Below are 15297 nucleotides of genomic sequence, written 5' to 3' on the forward strand. Positions count from 1 at the left end.
ATAATAATATTAAAAGAATTTATCATTTTTATATCAATAAATAATATTTAAAAAATTGTTGCGCCGAACGGAAATTATCATTGGGCGCGTTCAGGAAACACAACTATTGAGCATCGTTTTGTCAACAACACTCGACGTTGATTTGTTGGTTCTAGAAGTAAGAACCAATCATGAACGCACCCATGGACTCGTCGAACGAAAAGATCGCGGTTCATGGAAACAACTGTTCCGGTAATCGAATTCGAAATTGGATCGGATTCAAAATTCGTCATCCGATGCAGCCGTCTATTTATCTCGTGCACCGTGACATTAACGAAACTCTGAAAATACAACGAAGTCTCTCGTTCGCCACGGTTATGTTCGCGACGAGATCCGACTGGTACACGTAAAAAAATATCTTTTTCTTTCCCCTTAGTCGCAGCGATTACAGCGAGTCGTCGTCGTCGTCATCGTCGTCGTCGTCGTCGCGTTTGTTTTCTAGGGTGCTAATATCCGGGGATTGTGCGAAATATGTGTATACGTTCGATTCGATAATACGTTCGGCCGCGAAATATGTCATCGGACACGACGGATCCGGATGGGATTGTCGAACGCACGGAATATACGCACGATGGCTATCTCGTCGACGAGATCGACCGCGTCGATCTGTCGGACTTGCAACTCGACGACAACGACGATTGGTCAGTATCACTGGGGGCTCTTTAATTATGTTATTTCTTCTCGGAGCATAACCGCATTAAGGCGCTGAAAGGAATTTAATAATCGGAAAAAATATGATAAGAATATCATACAGATGAAATGTGTGTGAAATGATATATTCTCTTACTATTACTCGCTGTTTACAGAAAGAAAAATAATCGTTATGTTAATTAAAAGATTTTTTTCTGCACTTCTTCATAAGCTTCATTTTATGCGTTGCTCCCTTTCTTGAGAATTTTTTGAATACATTTATCTCAAAAATGTCTTATACGATATTCTTCTATTTGCTAATTTATTAATTAGTTTATGACATATTATGATGTTGGGTTAACCTGAAAATAAAGAATGCATAAATAAAATATTTTTATTTATATATTGTAATTATATAATATGATAAATATAATTGTTATTTAAAATTTGATGAATTTGATATTTTAGTGTTTTATATCTTTGTTGCTCCAATATAATCAAGTCAATTTCAAGTCGCTATTTCTCTTTTTTCAGGTTGTATATGCCTCTGCGATGCTCAATCGAATCTACAATTCATGATCTATACACCTGGTTGAAGACAGAACCAGAATTGGATGTACAAAGTATAAAGCATAAACTGTTTGCAAAATGTTTTTAACTTGATTTGTAATCTTACGAATCTACTCTCTAGATTTACATTACTTATTAAAGCTAGAAATTTAACGTTTCTCTAGATAACAAAAAGTGCATCGACACAAGAACGTTTACAAGACCTAAAAAACGGTCAGTTCGAATGAGTTTTGAATCAATTTTTGAAGGATTATCCCCTTCTCCCACGACAAATACATCGGAGATACAAAATATAGATGTTACGCGCACAGAAAGTGTAAGTTTATTATTTTTAATCTATATATTTTCAAGCATAGATATATATATTTAAAAATTAAGATATAAATTAAAAAGTTGATTTAAAAATAATATTTTTTATATTATAAAACAAACAGATATATTTGTAGAATAAAAAATGATTAAATAAAAGTTATATAAAAAATAGTACAATATTTTCTCTATACAATTATTATTTTACAGTAACTTTTAAATTATTCCACAATAATTATTAATTATTAATCAAAATCTGTAATATATCAATACTTTGATATTTAAAATTTTGTTATGTAATATCTGCTAGTATTATATAATTTGTTTATATTATAGGTGGGAAAATATTTACCTGCAACAATGGGAGACAAAGAATCTGTGCCACTGATGCTAAAGTCATCTGCCAAAACAGCTGTAAACATTTTATCCAACGACAACTTTTCCATAATATCAGGCCAGGAAAGCATGGAAGCATTTTTGAATATGTCGCAATCCAAAGGAATTGATTCGTTCATAAATTTAGGCGAACCTGAATTCAATGATCCATTGATAAATATGTCGCAGCCCTCTATTTTGTATGCATCTATTATCTCGCCTATAAACGAGTCCACGTTTGTGGAAGATAGCACAATATCAGTGACAAATAAGATTGAAATTCAAAATGATGTAAAAGAAGAGTCAAACTTTAATAGTATCGATAAAACATTCGTGATGCAAAATGCTGACGATACGATTACGCTGGACAAAATGTATTGCACAAATACTCTGAGCAACATTTCCAAAGAATCTATTCAATTAGATAAAGGCTTGAACGAAACGTATGACACTAAAACTATCGAGACGTCAGCATCGCGATCGAGTCTCAACAAAGGAGAAATAGCCACTTTGTCTTCCACTTTTGTAACCGAGCCTAACCCTGACGCGACCTTCGTACAACTACCGAACGAAGCGAATAATGACGTTAAGCCATTAGATACTACATATCTATCTTTGGCGAAGGATGCCGAGAGAGGAAATTCGTCCGTATCGATTGAGAGCGATACATACAAGCCTACCATACAACAAATGGATCTGAACGTAACGTGTGATATTCCATCGGCCGATTCCGCGGCAAACATCTTAGATATATCTTTCAAGGTGCCTATTCATAATCAATCCACGCCGATGAATCCGAACATGTTGAATTCAGTATCGAAACTCGCTGCGAAGCACCTCGATCAGTCGCGGCAAACTATATACTCCACGCTAAAAGCTCCCACATCGTTAAGGCGAGAATTGCTGGCAGAGATTCAACGAAGCGGCGAGCGCAAATGGGATTCTACATATAATCATATTCCCAGTAATCATCTCGGCTCAAGAGATGCAAAGGAGAATATTCGTGTAGTCTGTAACGAAAATGAGACTGACGTTCTTCCATTGAACAGATATCATACATACAAAAAGTCGGTATTGACAAACCATTGTAGAAGCCAAAAGGAAATCGCTCAAAGAGAATTACCAGCAGACCAATGTAAATTTTATACTTTCACAAAAAAGAGCAACAACAATCCTGTGGAAAAGAGTGATGCTATTGCCAACGAGAATGCCGAAATGCATTTAAACATGGACACCACGTTCTGCAAACCTCTACCAAAAACGCAGCAAAAAAGAAATGTGCCGAGAATGCTGTCAAAATTACCAAAATTTTTACAAAAGTCCAATCCCAATCTCGTATCGAATTCACTGAAGGCCGCCAGCGGCGCGTCCGCTGGTTACGCGAGCATATCCAGCGTAGGATACATTAAAGGCTCGCAGCCCGATATCGTGCAAAGAGACATCGCGGAGAGATCGCAGTTATCGAACAAGCTGCATCCGTACAACAAGTTGAAAAACGATTCTGAGCAACAGTTGCTCGAGCAGGTTAACGCGAATACCAATATCCAGTTCCCGATAAAGAGTGTGATAACCGCCGGCTCGACGGAAAGCATAGAGAGCACTCAGAGCGCCCATAGCGCTCCTGATCTGGACGATAGACTCAGCACGTGTTCTGACAGCAGCAGTCACAATTCATGCCATAGACGCACGATGAATATTGAGCAGTTACATCACCTAGTACGAATGCAGGAAGAAAGTAAGCGTCAAGTTTTACTGCATATTTAGAGTTTATTAAAATAGAATACAAAATTAATATATCAGAATATAGAAATTTAAAATTAATGAGACATATAAAATATAAAAATTTTAAATATAAAATTCAATAAAAATTAAGGATTTAGAATCAATTTAATATAAGCTCAACATAAAATTTACAATTAAAAACGTTGCTTTAGCGAGATTATTAAGTAAAATCGCTAATTTCAAATGTACATTTTTAGGTTTAAAACAGGATTCTGCGCCCAAACCGCATATACGAGTACTAGAAAATACTTGGGTCGAAGCGAAGACGGATCTACCTTCTCCGATTCTGAAAAATGGCGTAGAATATGGCGAAATTGACAGACATTCACAAAATACCAATTTAAAAATGAAATGTAGCTCTCCGATAATAAGTCCTACTGGGCCTAGTCATACATTAAAGAACGACGGTAATAAGATTATCTTTTTAAATATAAAATTAAAATAATAATTAGTAAATAATACTTAATTTAAAATAAATAAGCACATATTTTTTAACATGCATTTAAAGGAAATCCTGAAGACAATGTAACAAAAATCAAGGATGAAGTTGCGATAGTTGAAAAGACAGAGGTATGTTTTACGTAAACTTAATATAATTTATATTATTATAAAAAATCAACGTTGTGATATGAGTTAACAGCTTAAATTTATTTATTGTGTTATTTCTCCAATATGTCGGTGACATATAATTGCTGTAAAGTTTCATTGCCCATGCATATCTTTATCAATCTCAGATTAAAAAGAAGTTTTGATTTATTTTTAATTAATATAGTTTTTATTATATATAATACTTTACGTTCTTATAATTCTTACGTGCATCATCTTAAATAATAAATTTCACATTTATAATTCTTCTCATCTACAACTAATTACTGGCTTGGTGAAAAAACGAAGATAGAAAGATCCATTTATAAATTAAAATAAATTATTATTTAAATTAACGAATATGTAGAATGATTACATAAACATATATCGATTTGTAGGGTCCAAATCAAGTAGTATCTAAAATTGAGAATAAAACTCGCTTGAGACAACCGACCAATTGGAGTGCCGGAAGCAAGCCAGCTGCTGTGATAAGCGGAATTCCTAGACCCGCGTCGCGTATACCAGCTCTCAGATTCGTTCGGCCAAATGCGAAGACCGCTCAAGCCGATCTGAGAAAGGGATACACGTGAAATTCCGAAGGTAAAACAAAACATGCAAAAAGGTATTAAAGATGAAGATCTTTACTCGAATATATAATTTAATACCACTAATGTGGTTATTAGAGTAACGGGGATATTTTTAGTTCTATTTTGTAATAACAATAAAGTTTCTCGAAGCTGAGATAAAAATTCAGTATTACTGAGCTTCCAAATCGAACGATGAGAAAGAATTATTAATAATATTTACATGTTTGTTTGTTTGTTTGTATTACATTTGTAAAATTAGTAGTGTGAAATTTTGTGTGTCATATTATTATTCCTAAAATGCATATATGTGCATCTTTTGTCATGATTCAAAACATCATTTTCTTGCTGATACGCATTAAAAAATATTTCATCTTATGTTATACAAATTTGTAAAATATTTCAAAAGTTTTTTATCCCGTATCAATAGCTATGATCAAAAAAGCCGGGTCTCTCTTTTGGGAGAAAAATCATCAGAGTTGTGAATTTTATAATTGCCAAAACCAAATTCGTATTGATGTTGTTTGTAATTTCTATAGGATGTAGCAATTTAAATTTCTATTCGGTTTTTTATACGAAAAACCTAAGGAAAGCACTGCTTTTTACACAATGGTCAGTACAAACAACAGCGATAAATCTAAAATCCTTGTATATAAGAATAATATATAGCATTAGAGATTATTTAAGTTATTTTTTGTCAAATGATAAATGACAAATCGGCCGCAAATTTTAGAAAAATCTATACGAAAAAAAAGAAAGACTACGTGTCCTAATAAGACATTCAGTCTTCAGCTCCTGTCTCCGTCCCGTTTGACAGAGTGAACACTTTCTTTTCGCAATAATAAATTCGTAATAATTCTCCGTTTTTGCCAAATCGTCCGACATATCGTATCACATATTTGCATTGTGCAAAGAAATTATAAATATAAAAGAAATTGAAGGTTGATATAGCGATATGTAAGAAAATTGTTTCTATGCGTTCATATCATCATTGTTCTGAATAAATCGACCATTAAAACGTTAGTATGCTGCGAATTTAAGTTCGATGGTTTTGAATAGAAAAATATTTTGTGATTTCACATATTTTTTCGCATGTATATAAATATGCATTTTGTAGAAAGTTTTCGCTTTTATCTAAATTGTTTTTGTGGACTTTATATTCAGCACATAATGAACAAATAACGATTTCCGTACGCTTTGCTTCGTTATTCACCAAAAAAAATTCACAAACTTCTAATTTAATATAAATATCCCTAACAGAAAATTGTTAATTACGATTATTATACGCCATGGCAAACACATATTAAATGTTATTTATACATTAATATAAGTAATATCTTTATCATGGAAAATGTATTATAATATTCTATTGAACAAAATATTCTACAATTAAATTGCGGGAATATTTAGTTGAGCTCTTACATGTTACTGATATTTATTCTATAGAAAGCGTAAAACGCTAATGCAAGGTAATTTTAATCGCGAACCAGAATTGAGAAGTAATGTGTACGCCAATTGTAAATAATAAAATGAGAAAGTGATCGTCGTGCATTGTAATCTTTATTTATGTCAATAAGAGTGCTAGACCTGAAGTGCCTTTATTGTATTAATCGAGATACAAACAGCAGTCGTTTATACATAAAAATACAAAAACTAAGAAAATGCGCTCACTAATCTAACAAGTTTACTGCCCAAATAATGCTGGCAATATTTAATGTTACCTCTTTTTTATAAATCTTGTAATAATAAATAATATATGTTATTATACATATCTTTGTCTGTTATCTATTCCAGTAGAACCAAACGCATTCAATTTTTACTAGAATTTTATAATTTAAAACCCGTTCCTTGCACATCTCGTAGATAAAAAATCTTACAACATTTAATTTAAATATCCATGGCCCAAATACGCGATTAATGTTATTTTTTATTTCATTTCAAATAATAAACTAATGTATTCGCTTTAGAAGAAATGCAGTTTATTTTACTGCAATTTTCTCCCATTTTGTATATGTTACTGTGCAAAATGTTTAAATAACTTATTACAATAAAAGACTAGATATCTATTCCTTGACTATAGATAAACACATAACTGTTACATCCAATGCGCAAAATACTGTTTTACTCTCTGACAAATATTTAATAATTACATAAAATATAAACATAAACAAAAACATATTCTTGTAATGATGGCATATAAAATACAGATACGAAATATGCATAGAATTGAAGAGTGATAACAAATATGTGTCTCTCTCTGTCTCTGTCCCTCTCTCTCTCTCTCTCTCTCTCTCTCTCTCTCTCTCTCTCTCTCTCTCTCTCTCACTGAACGTAGATTAGTAAAATTGACATAATATGTATATGAAAAAACTGCTCTTATACATTTACTATATTATTACACAAAGTGAAATGTGTGAAAAAATTTATAATGTAAATAACGCATAATAAATGGGTAATGATTGTATATAAATTACGACAATTAGATATTGCTATATAAAATACAGGTACTTATTTAAAATGTTATTGCAGTAAATATGTTCATATAATCGCCAAACATTGCTGCATTAAAATTGCTACTGTACTAATCAGTACTCGGATGATTAAACAATAATTACGCATCAGATATTGTCCTCTAATAAGTGACAATATATTTAAATAATTCTGTCATGTGCTTACAAAAGATCCAAAAAATTCAATAAAAATATTTTGGTCATTTTCTTATATTTGTACCTAAATAGTATATATACTATTAGGTAATTTTTTTATTAATGCTAAAGATACCAAAATTATATATCGAAAATATTATAATTATTATTTATATTTTTATTACTGTTATATTTATAATGATTATTTATATTTAAAATATAATTTAAGATGCTACATTGCTCTGTAATTTAATTTGAAGAACATAATCCTCGATTATTACTAGTGCATAATATAAATTGATACAAAATCGTAAAGAAAATTTATATATAATATTTAGGTAATAACTATAAATAATAATTATAATATTTTCGATATATAATTTCGATATCTTTAGCATTAATAAAAAAATTTCAATTTGGTCTGGTAACATTGAATGCATTTATCAGAGAAAGAAATTGATTGAAGATGTGCTCGATATATCTCAGATTAGTGGTGTGTGCACTATGTGCTTTATATATTTAGATGTGTTCAAAATTTTTTAAATAATGGTGAAAATTGCACATCTCCATGTAGTGAGTATATAGATTTTTACATGCAATCTTATTACAATCTAAGAATTTATGTGTGTTAGCAGAGAGATTATTATTAAATATATAAATTAAATATATAAATTAAATATATAAATTAATATTATACAAATATTATGTGTTATAAATTAAAGAATATAATCATGGAAATATATATATATATATATTTCCATGATTATATTCTTTATGATTATATTCCATGATTATATTCTATATATATATATATATATATATGTGTGTGTGTGTGTGTGTGTATAAAAGAGTTACGAATTTTTCGTGATATTCATTAATTTTGTAATTAATATTTTGCAATATTGATAATGAAAAAAAAATATTTAAACGTATATTTTGTAAATAATTTTGCCATTTCACAATGTTTTTTTTATCACACACACACACACACACACACACACACACACACACACAATCAATAATATGATATAATCCTTTAAATACACAATGAATATCATGCCAAGGCACTGTAAAATCATATATTTATGGCTTATCATTTACAAACACCCTGTGCATAAATCACTATTCATAAGAATATATCAAATATTTAATATAATGATGTACTGTGTAAAGTTTCTAAATCACTGGCCAAGAGATTCACATGGATTTTTACAAACAGCAATAATTTTATGTCGGTAATTAATTTGAAAGAGAAAATGAAATCACAATGCAATGTGCAACACTTGAAATGTAATACCAGCATTATCGAATTATTTATGAAAAATTAAACATTTTTATATCACGAACAAGTAATCATCTTACATTATATATTTTCTGTGGAAATAGGTTCGCTACACGAAATACGAAAAATGAACATACATTTACAGCGATTCGTATTTCACGTTTAATCATATATTCGAGTTTTTATAAAACGGTTCGATATCATATTCTGGTACCATTCGATACTATAGACTGGTACTTACTGGTAATCTACTGATTGTCCATTAAAAAGCTAACGATTTAGAATACTATAGTAGCTCGTGCAGGCAAGTATATATACTTAACTGATTGTTTATATTTGATCGATGACATGGCCGCGCTCTTTTATTCGCACGCTAATTTACTGTCGAAGCTACTCAGAGCGATGGCAAATGCCTGGACTGTACAAAGAGGAAATCTATAATCCATTGTAAAAACATCCTCTGCAACACGTCCAAATTGCATCACAACATATTCCACTGAAATTAATTAAAACCCATAACAATGATAATCATATGTGCAATATATCATCAGCATATAATTTTATATAATGATATTTCCAAGTAAATTGATATAATTAAAATTTCAGAGAAATATTAAAATACAGAAAACGTTAAATCTCGCTTTGCTCACCGTCACTATCGTGAACCATTTGAAAATTTTTTACGGATGCCTGAGTTACTCGCCCATGGAAGTTAAGCACATAGGATTGTGACTCGTCGTTCCATACAGGTGTCTTATTATGTAATTCTATTAAATTGTCCATATGTTTTGATTTCCAACGTTCTGAAAGTTGAAAAAAATTATACAATATGTTGTAATAATATATAATTAAATAATTTTCTATTCGTAATTTTAATTATGAAAACACATAATTTTAAGCTACAATATAAGCAGAAAATATATAATATTATTTTGTTTCATTAGATATTTTTGCAATTTGGCATATAGTTTTAGAATACATTTCATTTACTTTAATTTTTTATTATATGTTTTCTGTATACATTATTTTAATATTAAAACTATAATTACCGAGCAAAGTTTCTGATTCGTCCCGCGGGCATATCTCCACTCGCTTTTGATCGGGCGTCATACCTGGTATGATGACTGTCATTTTACGTGGGCCTTTAAAACCTAGAACGTTCGTATCATACACTACCGCGGCTAATTCTTGCCGCGGATTGAAACGCTCATCGCGTTTGTCATCCTTCATTAGCGAGTATCCGTTGTCATAAATTGTGAATTGCGTTCCCAAAAGATTTGATCGAAGTTTACCTACATAAGACTCTCCTCCTCTCGAAAGATCCGTAGGATCAGTTGAGATTAAGTAATTGCTCGTTGTGCTTTTTTTCCTTTTTCGACCAGCCAATAAGAAGATCTACAAATATATAATTAATATATGGAAGATCGAAATGAACAAATGAATAAATGTACCTTCTTTCCATAATCACGTTCTAGATGTAAAAAGTAAGTCGGATAAAGACCACGATCCATTCCTTTCCGATCGCGCGTTATTCGACATTTGTAATACATTTTCTTATTCGCCGGTTGTAACACGAATTGTTCAATATTACCTTCAACATTTCCTTCCAATTCTGGACTCTAGAAAATCAGAGGCACGAAAAAGCAATTATTTCAATACAATCTTTTTCATTTTTAGGGTACTCATATATATGATCATGTATGAAAAAAATTATAATACGTACGGAAGAATTATTATCTCTATTAATAAGAGTATTAGTTCCTTCCGATGGTGCCACTCGAAGTGGCGAGGAATGTGATAGAGATTCTGAAGGTGAATGCAGATCTATGGGTGACGATTCCTCATCGGCACAATCAACATTTTGAAAACTTTCGTATAGACTTCTTTCGTTGACCACTGCTGATATATATTAGTATATTAAGATAAATATTACATAATATGTGCTTAAACACATTAGTTTAATTAATGCGTCGGTTTAGTATGTCGAGAATTAATGTCGCGTTTTCGTGTAATTTTCCATTTTCGTTCCGATAAGCGGTTCGATTTAAATTGGTTAAAATTTGATCAATTGACCCATAACAGCAGAGTGGGAACATCTTTGTTTAATTCCATCCCCACTCTTGTCTTATGCACCATATGGTGTCAACGTATTTATGTAGATAACTGAACGTCATCGATCCTTCTTTTTCGCTACATATTGAAGACATATATGTTTTGGTTCGATGATCCGATTAGAACAATTTAACATAGTTTCTGCGATATTATAGCGTTTATAAGCCATTACAATACAATAATAATCATATATGTATTTAATATATTTTTAAATAATTTTTATTATAACTTACCATTAATTGTCCCTTCACTAGTTTTTCTCTCTGCATATGGTCCTATATCTGCATTTACTTGAGACATAGTATATTGTAATGGACCATCGTATGCTGTAAACATATTCACAATATCTTTACTAAAGATAATTTTGACATTCTAAATTGCATTTATGATAACCATCAATTGTAATAATTTTATTCGTTAATAATTATAAAATCATTTTATTTTTATATTATGTTACCATGAAGTTCCTTGTTTGGATTCATCCATCTATTTGAATGACTTCTGAGTTGTGCACTGGATACATTAGATGCCTGCACCATTCCACTAGCACCAGTTTGCCTTTTCTGTTTCATCTTTTGTGCAATTAATTGTCTCTATATTGACATACAAGATATAAATATATTATGATACAGCGTAATTTGCCAATATAAAAATAACAAGTGAAAAATAAATATTTCGACTAAAAAGATTATTGTTTAAATATATAAATTCAGTTTGATGGCTTTCACAAATTTCATTCTTGTGTGATCTACTTAATTTTAAAATACAATATATTCCCAGCATGTGTTGCGCACAAATATGTATAATAAATATATCTTTTTTAAATATAACAAATAACTATCGTACGATATATAAGATCTATGTAGATTTTAGTCTGCATGTAGAGAAGAGGAATTCAAGGCTACTTGAAGAATATTAGCTATTATTATCCAAGCTTTCGAGCATTCGTTAATTATTCATAGAGCAGTTATTCAAAGTTTAACTTAGATTTCAATTGCTTCCAATTGCTTGTGCATATATAATTATATGTCGCCAACAATAAATTACTTTGGTAAATTTACCATAAATTGATTCTTCTCGTAACATTTTTGAAAATTAAATAGGTCGCGCTACACCGTATGAGAAACAGGGTTACATGCTCGGAGAAAAAATTTGCGTGTTGAAGGTAAAAGACTTGCGGTTAACATTATCGTGCTTAAGTCACACCTGCTGTTCCAGCTTCTGCTGTCGTAAATCGAGCGATGTCATCTCGCGAATGAAATTGATCGTCGGATTACAAATGCAAAGTCGAAGATACACGGTCTCAGCCGCTGACAAATCAGTTTTGTTTACGTCAAGCACACTCGTTCATTTACGGTACCTAGGCAACCGTTTACTCCAAACTGGATAACTGGATACTGGATGGCGCATCATACATCATAGCCTCCATGGCGAATTCACAAAGGTGAAGATTAAATGACATTTTCGTCGCGCCATGAAAATACCATATATCTAAAGTCAAATTAGAGTGCATTCTGTTTGACGACATTCTATGTACGAATCATTCGAGTAACCAATCAAAACGAAAGGGACAAAAATTTCTTTGCTTCGATTGGTCGATCAAACGCTTTGAAATTCTACTGCTCGTATTTATATGCGTACATGAGTACTATGGATAGTAAACGCGCGCATGCATCTGACAATCCCACGACCCACGATCCACGATCTTGAAATCATTATTGGTCTTTTTTTCTTTATAATTCAAATCATTCAAATTAGCCAAAGATCGTAGTATACGGTACAGGATAACCGGATACGGGGAGTGAGTGGGAACGATTGCGTTTATACTTGTTAAGCCTTGTGTCCATGATGCTAGAACTCGGTCCGAGAAATGTGTAGCCAATAAAATTGCCGCTTTTCCGTAAAAGCTGCAAATTGATTGGTTACATATTTCTCGGCCGAGAACTCGGATCGAGTTCTAGTATCGTAGACATGAGGCTTTACAACTCTACGTTGCTTTTTTTGCATCTCCAATCTCTTAGATTATTTCATAATTTAAATATATATATATATATATATACGCAAATATAAAATTCTCAAAGAATGGGTGCTCATTAGTCATGTTGCATTACTGCTTTCTGCCACGATTATCGTTGTCGTTAGGGAGCGATAGCCTATGAGAGTTGCGCTTTTCACCAGGATTGTCCTCGCCATTGGCTGTCGCTAGTTAACGATACCGAAAATTGTCGATAGCAAGTTATTGAATCCCGGCCTACAGGCCGTATCTCGGCCGTAAAGCGATACGCTAGATTCGCTAGAGGAACAAGAATAGCACGCGATTGTCGCTCCTTGTCTGACATTATTTCGGTTGTGCGGGAGCCTTTATCGTCGCGTTGTTTATCGGTTGCTATGGTGATTTTGCAAGATGGCGGAAACTTGGTGCTGCGCAGAATGTGACGAAAATTCGTCCGAGAAGATAAGACACCTTGTTACTTACATCTTACATCATGGATGACGAGGATGAGACATATAAATTGTGGCGCATAAGAAAAACGGTAATGCAATTGTGTCATGATAGAGGTTATCTCGTTACGCAGGACGAATTGGATCAGACATTGGAGCAATTTAAAGATCAATTCGGCGATAAGCCGAGCGAGAAGAGACCGGCTAGGAGCGATCTCATTGTTCTCGTAGCGCATAATGACGATCCTACCGACCAATTGTTCGTCTTCTTCCCAGACGAGCCGAAAATTGGCATCAAAACTATAAAGACCTATTGCCAACGCATGCAAGAGGAGAAGATTCACAGGTGGGTCTATTACACATATTTCAATACACATTTTATATATATTATTGTGTCTGTTTTATTATTATATATTATCATTATATATTGCGTCACACACAATTGTCATTTATATCATTTGTTTATTATTGTCATAATATCCTGCTAATTTGTTTAAAACTAGAAAAAGTATTAGTTTCTAAAAGTATTTTTAAGAAATTATTAATTATTAACGTCTAGTTTTAAACAATGTTCTCGATATTATCGGATAGTATAATATTAAAATTGAACATTATAAATGCACGTTATTATTATATTATTCCGCTTGTACTTAATATATGGAAAAAATTATAAGGTATTATTATTGATGATTACAGAGCAATTATTGTAGTCCAACAAGGCATGACACCTTCAGCTAAACAATCGTTGGTAGACATGGCACCAAAGTATATACTGGAACAATTCCTGGAATCTGAGTTATTGATTAACATTACCGAACATGAACTGGTACCCGAGCATATTGTTTTAACTCCGGATGAGAAAGAGGAACTGCTAACGAGATATAAGCTGAAGGAGAATCAATTGATGCGAATACAAGCTGGCGATCCAGTGGCACGATACTTTGGTCTGAAGCGTGGACAAGTCGTCAAGATCATTAGGCCATCGGAAACTGCAGGGAGATATATATCGTACAGGCTAGTTTGTTGAGGGAGGAAAGAGGGGAAAGTATATCAAAGACAAATTGTAATAAATTTTCATAGATTAAAGAACGCTGCAGTTCAAAATTTGCCATTTATTGTACCAGCATTTTATAATGGCGTCCTTTTCTACCTGTTCTGTTATATCATCGCGCTAATAATAACTACAATTATATTATATTATATTATATCATGTTATTGCTATGTGTAAGAAACTGTGGCACCAAGTGTTAAACATACAATCAGCAGTGAATAATTGATTCTCATATTTACGTATACGCCACGTTTTCCCTCATCTTCTCTGTAAGTTTCATATCTTAATGCACTTATGTTGCACGGCGAGTACATGCGTAAAATGCTTTCACAGTTTATGAGCTCACATTTATAGTCAATACTAAAAGACATAGGATAGCTTAAGTTAATTAGCGATAGAAACAGCAATCGTACAAAAGAGAAAGCGACTCGCGACGATTTATTCACGATCGCCAGACTTGGATAAACATTTGTTTCGTTATTTTTTATTATTATTATTATTATACATTGCTTGGTCCAAAAGTATTATGCTTTACAGTGTATTTTAAAATAAGGATATATCGATAGCACAGTTTTTTCTTGGAGCAATTTTAATTTGATTAATTCATCGATTAATAAATAATCACATTAAGTATAATTCATTAGGTGATTCGTTCTACTAATAGTAGATACATAGATCTTTTCGAGTCTAATTGCATTTGGTCAAGAAATATGTTTGAATTATTATATTATATTGTTTTTTTCTCTCTTATCTATTTTTTTCTTATTAATAATATTTTTTAATTTGCACACAATTTAAGTCGAAGATGTATTTAAGTAATCCATCAGCAGTCTACTAACGTAGTTAAATAATCAATCGTCGCCAATTTGAATCTCTTGATTCAAAAGGGTA

The 15297-nt window shown here is 32.0% G+C and overlaps 3 protein-coding genes across 4 annotated transcripts; 2 read left to right on the forward strand and 1 right to left on the reverse strand.

Annotated features, from left to right (window-relative positions):
• Window positions 1-319: 319 nt before the first annotated feature.
• Window positions 320-6726, forward strand: LOC138940674 (uncharacterized). The gene is made up of 7 exons (XM_070309782.1): window positions 320-680; window positions 1204-1292; window positions 1404-1555; window positions 1885-3658; window positions 3903-4112; window positions 4214-4275; window positions 4689-6726. The coding sequence occupies exons 1-7, from the start codon at window positions 553-555 to the stop codon at window positions 4878-4880; spliced, it is 2607 nt and encodes an 868-aa protein (XP_070165883.1). The 5' UTR covers window positions 320-552; the 3' UTR covers window positions 4881-6726.
• A 1783-nt stretch (window positions 6727-8509) lies between these two features.
• Ktub (Tub domain-containing protein ktub) lies at window positions 8510-12281 on the reverse strand. 2 transcript variants are annotated; one of them, XM_070309589.1, is made up of 8 exons: window positions 12120-12281; window positions 11371-11506; window positions 11147-11239; window positions 10525-10697; window positions 10253-10420; window positions 9851-10196; window positions 9452-9604; window positions 8510-9297 (listed from the first exon to the last, which is right to left on the reverse strand). In XM_070309589.1, exons 1-8 carry the CDS (start codon window positions 12159-12161, stop codon window positions 9164-9166), a joined length of 1245 nt encoding a protein of 414 aa, XP_070165690.1. In that variant the 5' UTR covers window positions 12162-12281; the 3' UTR covers window positions 8510-9163. The 2 variants fall into 2 exon arrangements, with proteins under 2 accessions (XP_070165690.1, XP_070165689.1); XM_070309588.1 differs by having other exon boundaries at window positions 10525-10700.
• A 1027-nt stretch (window positions 12282-13308) lies between these two features.
• On the forward strand, window positions 13309-14543 carry Rpb5 (DNA-directed RNA polymerases I, II, and III subunit Rpb5). The gene is made up of 2 exons (XM_070310085.1): window positions 13309-13701; window positions 14052-14543. The coding sequence occupies exons 1-2, from the start codon at window positions 13400-13402 to the stop codon at window positions 14380-14382; spliced, it is 633 nt and encodes a 210-aa protein (XP_070166186.1). The 5' UTR covers window positions 13309-13399; the 3' UTR covers window positions 14383-14543.
• The last annotated feature ends 754 nt before the right edge of the window (window positions 14544-15297 follow it).

This window comes from Polyergus mexicanus, unplaced genomic scaffold (assembly GCF_030449975.1).
Source record: "Polyergus mexicanus isolate NDT 795.1 unplaced genomic scaffold, iyPolMexi1.0 SCAF_17, whole genome shotgun sequence".
NCBI classification, from domain to species: domain Eukaryota; kingdom Metazoa; phylum Arthropoda; class Insecta; order Hymenoptera; family Formicidae; genus Polyergus; species Polyergus mexicanus.